The sequence below is a fragment of the Eleutherodactylus coqui genome, chromosome 7 (assembly GCF_035609145.1).
Source record: "Eleutherodactylus coqui strain aEleCoq1 chromosome 7, aEleCoq1.hap1, whole genome shotgun sequence".
In the NCBI taxonomy this organism is placed as follows: Eukaryota; Metazoa; Chordata; class Amphibia; order Anura; family Eleutherodactylidae; genus Eleutherodactylus; species Eleutherodactylus coqui.
The window spans coordinates 15,926,494-15,944,144 of record NC_089843.1 but is presented as its reverse complement, the minus strand read 5'-3'; the positions used below and the strand labels follow the sequence as shown (position 1 = coordinate 15,944,144).

Here is a 17,651-nt window from a genome sequence, read left to right as displayed (position 1 = left end):
CACTACCACTCTACCATCTCAGCAACACTGTCCCTATACTATGTAGTACAGACTGCAGCCTGAGAACGCTATAGCTGTAATGGGGCTGCACACCCGATATACAAAAAAAAAAAAAATTGCAAAACTGCTACCAGCAGCCACAACAGTAATGCACATGGTCAGATGTGGCCCTAAGAAGGACCGTTGGGGTTCTTGTACACAGGATCCTGCACTAACACTTTCCCTATAGCAGCACCAGCACTGTCCCTGATCTCTCCCAGTGTGTGACTGTGGCGAGCCGCGGGCGGCCCCACTTTAATATACTCGGGGGTCACTTGATCTCGCCAGCCACTCACTGCAGGGGGGTGGGATAGGGCTGGAACGTCACAGGAGGAAGTTGTAATGCCTTCCCTGCGATTCTATTGGCCAGAAAATGGCGTAAAACTTTCAGGGAAGGAAATGGAATTGACTTGAACATCGCGTGGTGCTCGCCTCAAGTAACGAACATCTGGAGTACCCTAATACTCGAATGAGCATCAAGCTCGGACAAGTACGCTCGCTCATCTCTAGTTATAATTAAGTATTTTTGTGTTTGGAGAAGTTAATCATGTAGGATTTTACTGCGTTTGTGCTACTTTTTCTTCAGCAATTTGGATGTTAAATTTCTTATCTTGCATATTCATATTGTTTGTCTCAGTGACCAATGGTAATAAATGAATTATAATGGATTTGAATCATTGTACTCAAAGCATGTGCCTCTATAAAACCTGTTGTCTCTCAATCAATAAACAGATTGCGTTGATCACGCTTAGGCTAGGGTCACACAGGGCGGATTTGCCTCGTAAACGTCGCGGTTTTACCGTCGCGGTTTTGCCGCAACCCTGCCGCATCTGCGGCAAATCTGCATGCAATACCCAAATGTAGTCGCGGTTTTCATCGCGTATTATTCTGCGGTTCAACCGCAGTTAAATCCGCAGGTCCTTCGCAGCGTTTTTTTTTTGGAGAGGCACGGTTTTAGTTGCAGATTTGACTGCGTATTTTAGTAGGTGCAGATGCTAAAGAAAACCCTTTCCTGTGAGGTCATCGTCCACGCCCATTTCTGCACAGGGTAGGAAGAGGCTAAGAATTTGTGGCCATTTTCTCTTGAGCTATGGAGCCTACCACAAGAATTCGGCTGAGGCGCGCCAACCGCCGCACACTCATCGCCCTAATGCTGTACATGGAAGGAGAAGAATCAGAAAAGGTGAGCAGTGTTTCGACAGTGTGTGCTTTGTTTCCTTGTTGTTTCTTTAGATGCATTGTGGACTAGAGTGCGATTGCTGCCATGTTCTTTAATTCCTGCTAATATTCTTTTACAGACTGATCGTGCTTCCCGGCGCCGGAGGCGCTACTGGGTGCATCCCCTACTCACCGAGAGGGGGACGAAGGGGCATTTCGCAAGCCTGTACCAAGATTTAAAAAAGTAAGTGAAGTGTATCATGTGATGTGAATAGGTTTGAGATTGTGCAAAGAATTTGTATTTAGTTTATCCCGCTCTCCCTTTCTCTCTCTCTCTGCAGCCATCCGGAGAAGTTCGTAGCCTTCTGCAGGCTGCCTATGGAGGCCTTTGACCGCCTTCTGGAGCTGGTGCGCCGGGATCTTACGTACCAAGATACGCGGATGAGGAAGGCGATCACTGCAGAAGAAAGGCTGCTCATCACCCTTCGGTAAGTAACCTTTCTTATCCTGTCCCAGTTGTTTTATCCGTAATGTAATTTGCAACTGTATATTTCTTTTTTTTCTTACACGTTTTGTGCAATACATTTTAATTTTTCATGCGATGCTGTGATTGCTCCGGCAGTAGGACGTAATGCAATCGCATTACGTCACACTGCTTTTGGACAGCTTGGCTATCGAACACCCCTTTCATTAGCAACACCGCCATAATGACACGTGCACGGCATCCCCGAACTCACTGGTCGGGTGGGTGTTTGGTTGCCCGTGCGTGACCCCTCGACACCATTTGTGCTATGTAAATGCCGCTGTCAGAATTGCTAGTGGCATTTCAATGGTTAACCCTTTCCAATATTTTTTTTTTTTCTCACCCATTCTCCCCAGTTCCAAATAAATTGGTGCTGGGGAGAATGGGTGAAAATAATTCCTTTGTCCCTGCATCCTCCTGAACTGACAGAGTTCAGGACGGTGCAGGGAGGGAACTGCTTACCTGTCCGGCGTCTTCCGCATTCTCCTTCTGCCTCCTGGCTCGGCGATGATGTGATCGCAGTGGTCAGGTGGCACCTGGCCATCACATGATGGCTGGGAGACAGAAGGAGAATGTGCAAGAAGCAAGTCAGGTAAGCATGTCCTCCCACAGTGCTGGCTCCCGGCTCGGCTTTGATGTGACCGCCGTGGGTCGGGTAATCGCGGCGGACACATGATCGCCGGGCTGCCGGAATCTCTATGCTTTACATAGCGCTAATTGAGCGGTATGTAATGTGTAAAGGAGAAGGCAGAAATGGTTGAAAACCCTTTCTGCATTCTCTACGGGGGTCCTCGATGAGGATGAGTGCAGGAATGCATCTGCACCCGATGTGTCTGATGATCGGGTGCAGATGCACTGCTGCACTGCACTGTTGGGCCTGCCACCACATCGCAGCTGTGAAGGCAAATTATGATGTCGGGGCAGGCCTGAGAATGGATTGGAAAGGGTTAATATCCACCATTGGCCCAGCGGCCGTGTGTTGTAGTTCAAACCACCTTACGCCCTTGCTGCGTGGAGTGAGACAGCGCTGCTAGCTGCCAAGACACACGTTCTTCAACAGCTGGAAATAGGTTAATTTTGTGACGTCACAAAGGGCATCATCCAGCGGAAGACAAACTCCATTTTTTAATTCGCAGGCGACGTTGCTGAAAATGTACAGCTGTACGTTTTCGGGTTCTCCTCTAGTAGTTTTGGGAGAGGGCGGTGGAACAGTTCGTTGTATTTGGTATTCTGTCTTCTGCCACATAACACAGGCATCATCATCTTGTGGGTGGTTGACTTCCGAAACAAATTGGCAGAAGTGAGATTGTTGAACTTACCATAGCAGCCAAGTTGGCCAACCATTGTTGCGCATCGGCAGTCAACGTACCCTAGTTATGTACCTGAGTGTGGCAGGAACATCTTTGCACTTTAACTTTCTCTCTCCCCTATGTTGTAGATGGGGAGAATGGAATTGTGAACCAAGTGTGGCGTGTAAAGTGACAATGTAACCTCCCCCATGGCTACCTCTGCAATGCTCATATTATTTCCTTCACATGAATTATACTGTGTTCTCATATAAATTTTGTGTTGAGATCAATATCGGAATACTTTATTGTTTGAAGTGTTGACATAATGCAAGTCTTCATTGTGTACTAACTTTTGTTTCTCTTCTCTGCTTCTTTTCAGCTTCTTGGCCACAGGAGAGAGCTATGCATCCCTGCATCTCCAATTTCGTGTTGGTAAATCTACCATCACCGAAATTGTGAGGTGCACATGCAGCGCTATCTGGCAGAAGTTGCAGCCCATCGTGATGCCTTCACCTACCGAGGATACTTGGCAACATGTTGCAGCAGGCTTTCAAGAGGTTGCCAAATTTCCTAACTGCATAGGCGCCGTCGACGGCAAACATGTGCGTGTGCTTCAGCCAGCCCACTCAGGCTCCAAATTTTATAATTACAAAAAAAAATTTTCTATTGTCCTGATGGCCGTGGCTGATGCACATAGCAAATTTGTTTGCATCGACGTCGGCGCCTATGGCAGCACTGGAGATTCTCGGGTGCTGTGAACTTCACAGATTGGGATGCAAATTCTTCGAGATGGCGTTTCGCTCCCAGCCCCACAACCTTTCCCGGGAACCACACATCCAGTCCCCTTTGTGATGGTATCGGATGAGGCTTTCCCGTTGTTGCCAAACCTGTTGCGCCCATACCCACGAAGAGGACTGAATGCCCAGAAAAGGATTTTTAATTATCGGCTGAGCCGGGCACGTCGCGTGGTTGAGTGTGCCTTCGGGATCATGGTTAGTCAGTGGAGAGTTCTAGGGACTACCCTTATGGTAGACCCTACCACAGTTGATGACCTTGTCAAGGCATGTTGTGTTCTTCACAACTACCTCCGGGACTATCGCCCCGAGGTAGATGTCGAAGAACTCGCTCCTGCCTTTGACACGGTCATCAACTGGGGTGCAGGTCGCACGCCTGCTACCGCAGTGCAGGTTCGAGAACTCTTCACTGACTATTTCCTTAGTCACGAAGGCACCGTGCCATGGCAGTTCTCCTTTGTCGGTGGTGTGCAGCCCTAAAACTGGAGTGTGACCCTCCCCCGGCGCCCAGCCCCAGAAGGATGCAGAAGACATTATTGGCATAAAGTGCATTTATTCAAGACCAACCAAAGGCGGTCCATGCAGTTTCTGATCGGTCATGAAAGTTTACAAAATTGTTAGAAAAAAGTTTGGACAAATAAATTTTACTATATTTAATGAAAAATATCACTCATCCTTTTTTGTCGTCGAACAAAATACCTGAACTTTATGTTAAGTTGAAACAATTGTTAGGCTATGTTGGTTTTTAATAAATTGCCTAATGAACATGGCAGGTGTATTGGTTTTTAAACGTAACCTTTTTGAAGCATTTCAGCAGTTAACGATTACAACAACATGAGTAGCACAATACATTTCACCCAAGCAATGGAACCACATTCACAAGCTTCACGCCACAGCACTACCGAGCGTTACATTAGCCACGCCCCAGGAGCACATGGAAGCGACGTATGTGACCGTTTTTTATCCACTAAAATACTGACATTATTTTACATCAATGTTGGATAGCGGAATTCAGGGTTTGCTGTTTCATTGCTCGCCACACAGTTGCAGTCATTTTGCACGTGGTGACTTTTTTTTTGGTAAATGGTGTAACGTTTTTCTCTGTCGCCGGGCGATCCAATACCAATTTGGCTTTCGCCACACTTGATGGATATACCGCAATGGGAAATGCGGATGGGAACAGGCCGACAGACAGACTGCCCCTGTTCTCATCAGCATTTCTTGGAGTTTATTTCATGTTCGAACTCCGGTAACATGCATTAAACTGGAGCAAACATGAAAATACACATGAAAATAAAAAAAAAGAAAACAACAAACAAAGGCAATGACCCCGAGAACTGAAATACCCCAACCTTGGAGGACAGCGAGGCAGCGGACAAAATCACTCTAGACGCACATACACAATCCTTCACGTACAGTCGCACAACCTGCGAATAATTTCACGGTCATGCCACTCACGGGAAGGAATGTGTGTGCCTTGCCTATTTAGCAGCAGAGCAGATAGTAGCCGGCAGTGAGCGATGGAAGAAATTGCACCCCAATCTTTCACATGAGCATCCGTTAGGATTTCTGGGACAGCAGGCAACTGCATGCACCGCTACAAAAGGCAGCATCACAACGGATCCAGCACTTTACAATGCTTGCGTATAAGACATTGCAGTTATCACCATGCAACAGCTGTTATCACTGCAGTGTCGTATAATTGATAAAAGAGCCTTCTCCTGTACTGGATTGAGATCCGCTTGGCGGCGTGTACAGTACCGAGGTTGTGTGTTGCGAGGTCTGATGCACAGGGCTGCTCATCATTGAGAGAAACGATGGCTGGGAAGGGGAAGGGGACCCGCCAGAGACCGTGTCGCCGTAGCCAGTGTCTTGAGAAACATGGTGCATGGGGTATCCTGTTGTCCTAGGAACCCTGCCTGGTTGGTCAGGGAAAGATTGGGGTGGAGGCAACATGCGGTTCGATTGTGGTACTGCAAAGGCTGTATTTTTCATTGCCGAAATAAGGGTACAGCTATCAGCAATGGGCCTTTCAGAAGCAAAAAGCTCTAAAGCATAGTAAATAACGGGCGCAATAGCCCACTGACGCTCCGACCTCAGTTCACGAATGCGTGACGCAATGGTGGCACCCATTGTATCCCACTAATCCTCCGTGTCAACCCACCACAATAATGTCAGCGCCTCGTTTGCGGCATCTGCCTTGTTCTTCCGATGCGGACGAGCTGCAAAGCTGCGGCTCGTCCGCTCGGAACTCACCTCCCGGCTACTGCATGCTCTGCTGCTAGGGCCAGCACTGCTGCTACGCGACACGTTTTGTTCCACCACTTCCGGTGTTACAGAAGTGCGGGACAAATCGGGCATGCTCCGCTGGCTGTCTTTCAAGGTTGGGGTACCTTCTCTGATATCATCATCCCGTGACTCCTGTTCCTGCCCTTCTGTGTCGGCTGTAGCGGTTTCGACCGTTGGAGGGTCGGCCGTGAGGTTCCCGCTAGATCTGTGGACGAAACAAGAGTACCGTTAGAGACATAGAACATCAAAATGCAACAACAGTGAAGCTGAGCTATAAAAGCTCGCCTAAAATACAGCACTTACGGACGCAATGCTCGACTTGTTCTGAGGAAATGCAGTATTTCCTGGTTTGGACACTTTTTCTTAGACGGGGACATGCCGCTTTTTTCACACTCTTTCTCGTGTTTCTTGTAGCGGTCCCGAACTGACCTCCAGCGATTCTTGATGTCTTTAACTGCAATATAATAAAACATGGTTAAAAGCAGAATGTAAAAGTATGGAATCCACCAAATGCTGCAATAAACAGTGTGGTTAGATGCAGTACAGTTCAAAATACATCGAAGAAAGAAACACCAAAGCGTTACAACCAATACTGTTAACTTACGGATTTCACTTTGGGTGGCAGCAGTAGCGGAGTCCCAATCGGGATACATCCCAGTGCAGACCGCATTCTAGGCGTCCGCCTTTATGTCGCGGTCACTGTAGCCCGGCTCGGCTGGGTCCCAAATCTCCGGCCTACTTTCAACCTGCAGGGGGGGGGGGGGGGGGGGAACCAGTTGAATTGCATTCCGAGGGGGGTGGATATGGTTGTGTCAGCGGAGACTACACTCACCAAGGTTATCATCCTGTCGACGTTGATCCACATTCGTTGATACCAGGCCATTTTCCGGAAAGTGGCTTGACGTTGCAAACGGAATGCACTGGGCGACTGCAGAAAATGTAGGTAGTCCTGTGAGCAATAAGAAAAAGTTAATATTCATCATATACACATCTTGGCCCACTAGCGCACAATTGCAAGTCGCCAAAAATATCGCTTACGATCACATCTGCACAAAAGTGACAGGCCAAAGTGAGAACAACAATGTAAAAGGAAAAGTGGTAAGAAAAAATGTGGGTCGGCTATGCAAAAATTGGACTAAACGCGTGTCCTCGGCTGTGCAAAAAAATGCCATGCTGCTCGCCCCGTTGGGGGTTGTAGTGCTGCTGTGGTGGACAGGCTGCTCGCCCCGTTGGGGGTTGTAGTGCTGCTGTGGTGGACAGGCTGCTCGCCCCGTTGGGGGTAGTAGTGCTACTGTGGTGGACAGGCTGCTCGCCCCGTTGGGGGTAGTAGTGCTGCTGTGGTGGACAGGCTGCTCGCCCCGTTGGGGGTAGTAGTGCTGCTGTGGTGGACAGGCTGCTCGCCCTGTTGGGGGTTGTAGTGCTGCTGTGGTGGACAGTCTGCTCGCCCCGTTGGCGGTTGTAGTGCTGCTGTGGTGGACAGGCTGCTCGCCCCGTTGGGGGTTGTAGTGCTGCTGTGGTGGGCAGGCTTCTCGCCCCGTTGGCGGTTGTAGTGCTGCTGTGGTGGACAGGCTGCTTGCCCCGTTGGGGGTTGTAGTGCTGCTGTGGTGGACAGGCTGCTCGCCCCATTGGGGGTAGTAGTGCTGCTGTGGTGGACAGGCTGCTCGCCCCGTTGGGGGTAGTAGTGCTGCTGTGGTGGACAGGCTGCTCGCCCCGTTGGGGGTAGTAGTGCTGCTGTGGTGGACAGGCTGCTCGCCCTGTTGGGGGTTGTAGTGCTGCTGTGGTGGACAGGCTGCTCGCCCCGTTGGCGGTTGTAGTGCTGCTGTGGTGGACAGGCTGCTCGCCCCGTTGGGGGTAGTAGTGCTGCTGTGGTAGACAGGCTGCTCGCCCCGTTGGGGGTTGTAGTGCTGCTGTGGTGGACAGGCTGCTCGCCCCGTTGGGGGTTGTAGTGCTGCTGTGGTGGACAGGCTGCTTGCCCCGTTGGGGGTTGTAGTGGTGCCTCCGCTGGGGCTAGTGGTGCCGCCGCTGCTTTTCCCGCCACTGGGCGTGGTCGCAATGGGGGTTGTAGTGAGGCTGTGGTGGACCCGCTGGGGGTAGTGGTGGGCCCGCTGGGGCTAGTGGTTGGCCCGCTGGGGCTAGTTCTGCCACATCTGGGGCTAGTGGTGCCGCCGCTGGGGCTAGTGCTGCCGCCGCTGGGGCTAGTGGTGCCGCCGCTGCTTTTCCCGCCACTGGGCGTGGTTGCAATGGGGGTTGTAGTGAGGCTGTGGTGGGCCAGCTGGGGGTAGTGGTGGACCCACTGGGGGTAGTGGTGGGCCCGCTGGGGGTAGTGGTGGGCCCGCTGGGGCTAGTGGTGGTGCCGCCGCTGCTGGCGGTGCTTTTCCCGCCACTGACGGGGTTGGGAGTTTCCCGCCTGTTGGCCAATATTTTTCCCTGGGCGTCAGTGAAGTGCCTACCGGTGGTGGTGATAGTGCTGTTGCCAATGGGTGTACTGGTGCCGCTGGGGAGGGTCTGGTGCCGCTCGGTGGGGTGCTGCCGGCGGAGCTCCTGCTCCCTGCTTCCTCTCTCCATGCAGTCCAGGCTGAAATGGCGCCAAGCGTCTAAACTGGCCGCAGAACCACTTCCTGTTATTGCCCCTCCTTTCTCATGCGGACAAGCAGCTGCGGAACCGCTTTGAAAACCGCGACAAAATAAGCAATAGCGGTTTTCATTGCGGTTTTTGCTGCGTCCATGGGGCCCTATGGAAAAAAAAACCCGCTGCGGAAAAGTCGAAAGAATGGACATGCTGCATCTTTCAAAACCGCGACGCAGTTGCTTATGCGCACTGCGGCTCTGCGGTAAATTTTACGCCCTGTGAGAACGAGATTTTTGCCAAACACATTGGCACTGCATTGCACTGCAACCGCGACGGAATGGCCGCAATGCGGATATGCAACGGCAAACCGCGGCAAAACCGCTGCTAATCCGCCCTGTGTGAATCCAGGCTAAGTGTTGTTGTGGTGAGAGCTAATCTCCGGAGCTCAGCTTATCTTTAACTAAAAATTTGGACCCCAAAAAGCATGTTATATAGCAAATATTGATTTTTTAATTAATAAGGGCCTGGTGTTGTTTCTCTTTACATGCCATTTAACCCCTTAATGACCAGCCCATAGTGTTTTTACGTCCTCCCGAAGTGGGCTTTATTCTCTGAGGACGTAAAAACATGTGTCCTGCAGAGAATAAAGCCCCTCGGGCTCTGGACGTGACAGCTCCATGCTGTCGGTGTCCGCAGGTAGCTGACAGCATGGAGCTGTCTTCCCGGGCTGCGGGGACTTCTCCCCGGCATTGCGATTGGCGCTATCCAATGGATATAGCGCCGATCGCAAAAAAGTAAATAAAAGTGTCCAAAAAGTTAAAGTTTCAGCTGCTCTGATGGATCGGATCCACCAGGGCAGCTGAAAATTCTTACCTGGCTTGTCGGCGGTGTCCCCCGGAGATCTGGTCCTCCCGGACCCGCCGCCGCTCTTCTGCGCATGCGTGCCAGACGATGACATCACGCGCACGTGCAGAAGCCCGGGAGCCCCTGGCAAATTCAAAATCTCCTGGCTCCCGGCTCCTGAAGGTAGCCGGGAACCAGGAGGTTTTACCGGGGACCACGGTGAGCGGTCCCCGGGCCCGCGATCGCCGCTATCCAATGGATAGCGGCGATCGCGAAAAAGTTTAAAAAGTTTTTAAAAAGTCCTAGTTTTACCTCCCCTCATGGATCCGATCCATGAGGGGAGGTGAAAATACTCACCTCGGGTCCTCTGCGATGTCCCGATGTCCCGAGACCCGAAGTGCCTGTCTGCGCATGCGCGCTCGATGATTGACATTGGGCGCGTGCACAGAGGGGCTCGAGCCCCGGGAAATTCAAAATCCCTTTGCTCCTGGCTGCCATGTGTAGCCAAGAGCAGAGGGATGTCTCTGGGGACATGATCACTGTCATCCTATAGATGACAGTGATCATGTAAAGTTTAAAAAAAAGTGTAAAAAAGTAAAAAAAATAAGTTAAAAAAAGTTTTAAAAAAGTTTAAAAAGCGTACGTTTCATCTTCCCTCACGGATCATATCCGTAAGGGAGGATGAAAGTATGTACATAAGGCCCCCAGATTTATCCGCGGACCTTACCCCAGCTTCTGCACACACGCCTATCGCCAAAATGGCGGACGCATGCGCAAAAGCTCTGGATTGCCAGGATAATTGAAATTCTCCCTGCTCCTGGCTACAAAACGTAGCCAAGAGCCTGGAGATTTCACGGGGGGCCGCGGTGAGCGGTTCCTGATCATGGGTTCGCCGTTATACAATGGATAATGGCGATCACGTAAAAAAGTTTTAAAAAAAATTGAAGTTTCATCTCCCCTCACCGATGCGATCGGTGAGAGGAGATGAAACGTTTTACTGGAGGCCTCCGTATTTGCACCCCGACGCGATCCTCATCCGTGAACCTACCCGGATTCTGCATATGTGACCGCCGGCAAAATACAGGACACATGCGCAGGAGTCGGGGAACCCAGGAAATTTAAAATCTCCTTGCTCCCAGGCGACCAACGGTCGCCGAGAGCCTAGAGCAGTAACGGGTGGCCTCGTTGAGCGATCCCTGGTCACGTGATAAAAAGGTAGCTATCTACCTTAGGTCGGTCTCACATGACTGGATAGGAATTACGGATTCCGCATTCGTCTGATCCGCGGTAATACGCAGATCAATCGCATTGGATTACACAATTCCGCTCACATTAGCGGGTTGGAATTGTGTAATCCACTCGCTGAAAAGAGAACGCAGCAGGTTCTATTTTACCGCGGCTATCCGCAACATAGAGCCCATTGTGCTCCGTGGTCGTGGATATACCCGCTACCCATACGCAACTACGTTGTATACGGGCTGCGGGTACCCACGTCATCGCTAAGCGACGGTGCGGGAAATACAAAAAAAAAAAAGGTGTACTGCGCATGACCGCCCGTGTAAGTACGCAGTTATGCGCAGTACATTACGCGGCCGAACGCAGGGTCACAGCCGGGCTCACAGATGGGATCCGATGCAGGCCTCCGCAAGCAGATTCGGCCTACGGCTGCGTGAGCCCGGCGTTATTCAGACCGCTACCTGTAATACGTATTTTACAAGAAGCCCCGGGAACGTTCGCCCTCATGCAGTTCCAGGAGCAGCTTGTTGAGCGCCCTCTGTGCGAGACCGCCGCACCTCATCAAGCTTACGGAGACTCACGGAACGCCACTTTTCACACCCCGTCCCTGCTACTAAGGTCACGAAATACCCCCAAAAAGCATGAGAGGAGGGGGGGATACGGTTTTATTGCCCCATGGGCCCATTCCAACCAGCCTCCGTAATTACCCCTGTCTTCAGAAATACCACACAGTTCACATTATTACTTTCATCTAAGATTTGCGAACGCCAAAAAGGGCGCGGAGTGTGTGTAGAGCGGGGGGTGGGGGGGATTTTTAGGGAGTCAATTTTTATTCTGTACAAATAAGCAATGGGGCCTGGGATTTATTCAGTTGTGCCCTGAAATCCAACGGTTGTTCCCTCCTTTATAGTCCTTGCCATGGGTCCTGTAAGTAAATTAGGGCCACAATGGGTATGTTTCTGAACTCGGGACAAACGGGGGTATCCATTTTGTGGTGAACATCTTCATTCCTATGTACACTGTACAAAAAAACTGTTTTTAAATTTAAAAAATTGCCAAAAAAATTGAAAATCGTAACTTTTTCTTCTGCTTTGCTTAGATTCATTCAAATACTGTGAGGTCAAAATACGCAGTACACATCTAGATGAATTTTTTAAGGGGTCTAGTTTTCAAAATTAGGGCATTTGAGGGGGTTCTTTATAGTTTTGGCCGCTCAATGGCTCTATAAGTGGGCAATTGGGCCTGGAATTTATTCAGTTGTACCCTGAAATCCAACAGGTATTCCTTTCATTGTAGGCCTAGCCATGTGTCCTGTAAGTCTATTAGGGCCACAATGGGTATGTTTCTGAACACGGACAAACAGGGGTATCCATTTTGGGGTGAAAGTCTTCATTTATATGTGAGCTGTACAAAAAAAACCTGATTTTAAATTGACGCAATAGCCCAAAAAATGAAAATCGTAATTTTTTCTTACTGCTTCGCTTAGATCTATTCAAAAATTGTAGGGTTAAAATACACAGTACACCCCTAGATAAATTCGTTAAGGGGTCTAGTTTTCAAAATGGGGTAATTTGTGGGGGTTCTCTATGGTTTGGGGCGCTCAAGAACTCTACAAGTGGGCAATGGGGCCTAAAAGGACTTCAAGCAAAATCTATGTTCTGAAAGCCACCGACTACTCCTTTCATTTTGGGCCCCGTTGCGCATGCGGCCATAAGATTAGGGCCACAATGGGTATATTTCTGAAAACAGCACAAATAGGGGTATCCATTTTGGGATGCAAGTCTTCCTTCATATGTGTGCTGTACAAAAAAAGCTGTTTTTAAAATGACAGAATTGCCAAAAAAAACCAAAAATCCTAATTTATTCCTTTTGCTTTGCTTGAATTTGATCAAAAACTGTGTGGTCAAAATACACAGTACACCCCTAGATAAATTCGTTAAGAAGTCTAGTTTTCAAAATGGGGTCACTTGTGGTGGTTTTATATGGTTTTGGGCGCTCAAGAACTCTACAAGTGGGCAATGGGGGCTAAAAGCACTTCAAGCAAAATCTATGTTCTGAAAGCCGCTGACTACTCCTTTCATTTTGGGCCCTGTTGTGCACCCAGATATAAGATTAGGGCCACAATGGGTATGTCTCTGAACACGAGACAAACAGGGGTATCCATTTTTGTGTGCAAGTCTTCATTCATATGTGTGCTGTACAAAAAAAGCCATTTTTAAAATGACAGAATTGCCAAAAAAACAAAAATCACAATTTTTTCCTTCTGATTGGCTTGAATTCATTCAAAAACTGTGGGGTCAAAATATGCAGTACACCACTAGATAAATTCCTTATGGGGTCTAGTTTTCAAAATGGGGTAATTTGTGGGGGTTTTCTATGGTTTTGGGCGCTCAAGAACTCTACATGTGTGCTATGGGGTCTAAAAGGACTTCAAGCAAAATTTCTGTTTTGAAAGACACTTACTACTCCTTTCATTTTGGTCCCCGTTGTGGACTCAGATATAACATTAGGGCCACAATGGGTATATTTCTGAACACGGGAGAAACAGGGGTATCCATTTTGGGGTGTAAATCCTCATTTTCATGTAAACTATAGGAAAAAAATATGTCTTTAAAATGATAGATTTGCAAAAATATGAAATTTTACTTTTTCTCCTCTAAATTGAATTAATTCCTGAAAAAAAACTGTGTGGTCAAAATACTCATGACACCCCTCAGTGAATACACTAAGGGGTGTAGTTTTTAAAATGGGGTCATTTGTGGGGGTATCTATTATTCTGACACTCATGAGCCTTTCCAATCTTGGCTTGGTGTAGGAAAACAAAGTGTTCCTCAAAATGCTAAAAAGTAATGTTAAATTTGTACGTCTCCTAAATGGTTAACAAAAAACGAAAGTTTTTCCAATGTGCGCCCAAAATAAAGTAAACGGGTGTAAATATAAATCTTAGCAAAAATGTCTATGTTATGTTTGCACATATTTAAGATATTGCAGTTAGAAATGTGAAAAAATTATGATTTTTTCAAAATTTCCCCAATTTTGGCGCTTTTAATAAATAATCACAAATTCTATCGGTCTAAGTTTTCTGCCTAAATGAAGTACAACATATGGTGAAAAAACAATGTCAGAATCGCTTGGATATGCAAAACCTTTCTGGTGTTTTTCATGTTAAAGTGACACATGTCAGATTTGCAAAATTTGACCTGGTCATTAAGGTGCAAACAGGCTTGGTCACTAAGGGGTTAAAATGACCCTTGGACAAATTATCCATCTCCTAAGAGGAAGTTCTTCTTTGGAAGAAGGTCCCACAGAAAAATGGATAGTGAATAGAGATGAGCAAACGTACTCGTCCGAGCTTGATACTCGTTCGAGTATTAGCGTGTTCGAGATGCTCGTTACTAGAGGCGAGCACCACGCGATGTTCGAGTTACTTTCACTTTAATCTCTGAGACGTTAGCGCGCATTTATGGCCAATAGAAAGACAGGGAAGGCATTACAACTTCCCCCTGCGACGTTCAAGCCCTATACCACCCCCCTGCAGTGAGTGGCTGGCGAGATCAGGTGTCACCCGAATATATAAATCGGCCCCTCCCGCGGCTTGCCACAGATGCCTTCTGACAGAGATCAGGGAAAGTGCTGCTGATGCAGGATCTGCTATAGGAAGAGCTTTAGGAGTTATTTTAGGCTTCAAGAACCCCAACGGTCCTTCTTAGGGCCACATCTGACCATGTGCAGTACTGTTGAGGCTGCTTTTTGCAGTGTTGCACTTTTTTTTTTTGTATATCGGCCGTGCAGAGCATTGCGTCCTCAGTCTGCAGTCATTGTACAGAGTATAGGGCCAGTACTGGTGAGGCAGGGAAAGAGATATTCAGGCTATATAGGCAGTGGGCTTTTTCCAAATAATTGGGGAAAAATACTATATTTGGGCTGCCTGTGACCGTCTTCAGTTTACTGTGTGTCTGCTGGGGGTAGTAGTCCTAATTAATACGCAGCTAAGCGTTACAGCAGGCTGGCGCAAAATTGTTTCCTGGATCTGCTGTCTCTGTTACATCAGCGCCGTCATCCCGCCAGAGGGAAACAGTATACATAATATTATACGCTGCCTATAGTATCTATCTGCTGGGGGTAGTAGTCCTAATTAATACGCAGCTAAGCGTTACAGCAGGCTGGCGCAAAATTGTTTCCTGGATCTGCTGTCTCTGTTACATGATCGCCGTCATCCCGCCAGAGGGAAACAGTATACATAATATTATAAGCTGCCTACAGTATCTATCTGCTGGGGGTAGTAGTCCTAATTAATATGCAGCTAAGCGTTACAGCAGGCTGGCGCAAAATTGTTTCCTGGATCTGCTGTGCGTTCCGTAAGGGAAGTCAGCCTCCAACCACAGGCCAATAAGCGGCACATTTAATTACAGCGTTCTGTTTCTGCACTACTGGTAATACAGCATGCTGAGGGGTAGGGGTAGGCCTAGAGGACGTGGACGCGGGCGAGGACGTGGAGGCCCAAGTCAGGGTGTGGGCACAGGCCGAGCTCCTGATCCAGGTGTATCGCAGCCGACTGCTGCGGGATTAGGAGAGAGGCACATTTCTGGCGTCCCCACATTCATCTCACAATTAATGGGTCCACGCGGTAGACCTTTATTAGAAAATGAGCAGTGTGAGCAGGTCCTGTCGTGGATGGCAGAAAGTGCATCCAGCAATCTATCGACCACCCAGAATTCTGCGCCGTCCACTGCTGCAACTCTGAATCCTCTGGCTGCTGCTCCTCTTTCCTCCCAGCCTCCTCACTCCATGAAAATGACACATTCTGAGGAGCAGGCAGACTCCCAGGAACTGTTCTCGGGCCCCTGCCCAGAATGGGCAGCAATGGTTCCGAATCCTCTCCCACTGGAGGAGTTTGTCGTGACCGATGCCCAACCTTTGGAAAGTTCCCGGGGTCCGGGGGATGGGGCTGGGTACTTCCGGCAACTGTCTCAAGAGCTTTCAGTGGGTGAGGAGGACGACGACGATGAGACACAGTTGTCTATCACTCAGGTAGTAGTAATTGGAATAAGTCCGAGGGAGGAGCGCACAGAGCATTCGGAGGAAGAGCAGCAGGACGATGAGGTGACTGACCCCACCTGGTTTGTACGCCTACTGAGGACAGGTCTTCAGAGGGGGAGGCAAGTGCAGCAGCAGGGCATGTTGGAAGAGGCAGTGCGGTGGCCAGGGGTAGAGGCAGGGCCAGACCGAATAATCCACCAACTGTTTCCGAAAGCACCCCCTCGCGCCATGCCACCCTGCAGAGGCCGAGGTGCTCAAAGGTCTGGCAGTTTTTCACTGAGAGTGCAGACGACTGACGAACAGTGGTGTGCAACCTTTGTCGCGCCAAGATCAGCCGGGGAGCCACCACCACCAGCCTCACCACCACCAGCATGCGCAGACATATGATGGCCAAGCACCCCACAAGGGGTTTTCAAAAACATGATGGCGCGCTACTCGGTCCCCAGTCGCCATTATTTTTCCCGGTGTGCTGTCCCGGTCCTACAGAAGCACGTCTTCCGCAACATAAATCGTGCCCTCACCAACGTGGTTACTGGGAAGGTACATTTAACGACGGACACGTGGACAAGTACTGGCGGGCAGGGCCACTATATCTCCCGGACGGCACATTGGGTGAACTTGGTGTAGGCTGGGACTGAGTCGGAGCCTGGGACCGCTCACATCCTACCCACCCCCAGAATTGCGGGCCCCAGCTCGGTGGTGGTATCTGCGGCAGTGTATGCTTCCTCCACTAAACCACCCTCCTCCTCCTCCTCCTACGCAACCTCTGTCTCGCAATCAAGATGTGCCAGCAGTAGCACGTCGCCAGCAGTCGGTGTCGCGCGTCGTGGCAGCACAGCGGTGGGCAAGCGTCAGCAGGCCGTGCTGAAACTACTCAGCTTAGGAGAGAAGAGGAACACGGCCCACGAACTGCTGCAGGGTCTGACAGAGCAGACCGACCACTGGCTTGCGCTGCTGAGCCTCCAACCGGGCACGGTCATGTGTGACAACGGCTGTGACCTGGTGGCGGCTCTGCAGCTCGGCAGCCTCACGCACGTGCCATGCCTGGCCCACGTCTTTAATTTGGTGGTTCTGCGCTTTCTGAAAAGCTACCCACACTTGTCAGACCTGCTCGGAAAGGTGCGCCGGCTCTGCGCACATTTCCGCAAGTCCCACTCGGACGCTGCCACCCTGCGCACCCTGCAACATTGGTTTCATCTGCCGGTGCACCGACTGCTGAGCGACGTGCCCACACGGTGGAACTCTACGCTCCACATGTTGGCCAGGCTCTATGAGCAGCGTAGAGCTATAGTGGAATACCAACTCCAACATGGGCGGCGCAGTGGGAGTCAGCCTCCTCAATTCTTTACAGAAGAGTGGGCCTGGTTGGCAGACATCTGCCAGGTCCTTGGAAACTTTGAGGAGTCTACCCAGATGGTGAGCGGCGATGCTGCAATCATTAGCGTCACCATTCCTCTGCTATGCCTCTTGAGAAGTTCCCTGCAAAGCATAAAGGCAGACGCTTTGCGCTCGGAAACGGAGTCGGGGGTAGACAGTATGTCGCTGAATAGTCAGAGCACCCTCCTGTCTATATCTCAGCGCGTTGAGGAGGAGGAGGAGGAGCATGAGGAGGAGGGGGAAGAGACAGCTTGGCCCACTGCTGAGGGTACCCATGCTGCTTGCCTGTCATCCTTTCAGCGTGTATGGCCTGAGGAGGAGGAGGAGGAGGAGGAGGATCCTGAAAGTGATCTTCCTAGTGAGGACAGCCATGTGTTGCGTACAGGTACCCTGGCACACATGGCTGACTTCATGTTAGGATGCCTTTCTCGTGACCCTCGCGTTACACGCATTCTGGCCACTACGGATTACTGGGTGTACACACTGCTCAACCC

General features: G+C 49.8%; 1 protein-coding gene across 1 annotated transcript in view; it reads right to left on the bottom strand.

Moving 5' to 3' along the window:
- Positions 1–6,763: 6,763 nt before the first annotated feature.
- Positions 6,764–17,651, bottom strand: part of LOC136573413 (vomeronasal type-2 receptor 116-like) — a 59,643-nt gene continuing 48,755 nt past the window's right edge. The window contains exons 6-7 of the mRNA XM_066574705.1: positions 6,925–7,041; positions 6,764–6,838 (exon numbers count right to left, since the gene is read on the bottom strand). Coding sequence (XP_066430802.1) covers positions 6,764–6,838; positions 6,925–7,041 — 192 coding nt within the window. The remainder of the gene's footprint in view (positions 6,839–6,924; positions 7,042–17,651) is intronic.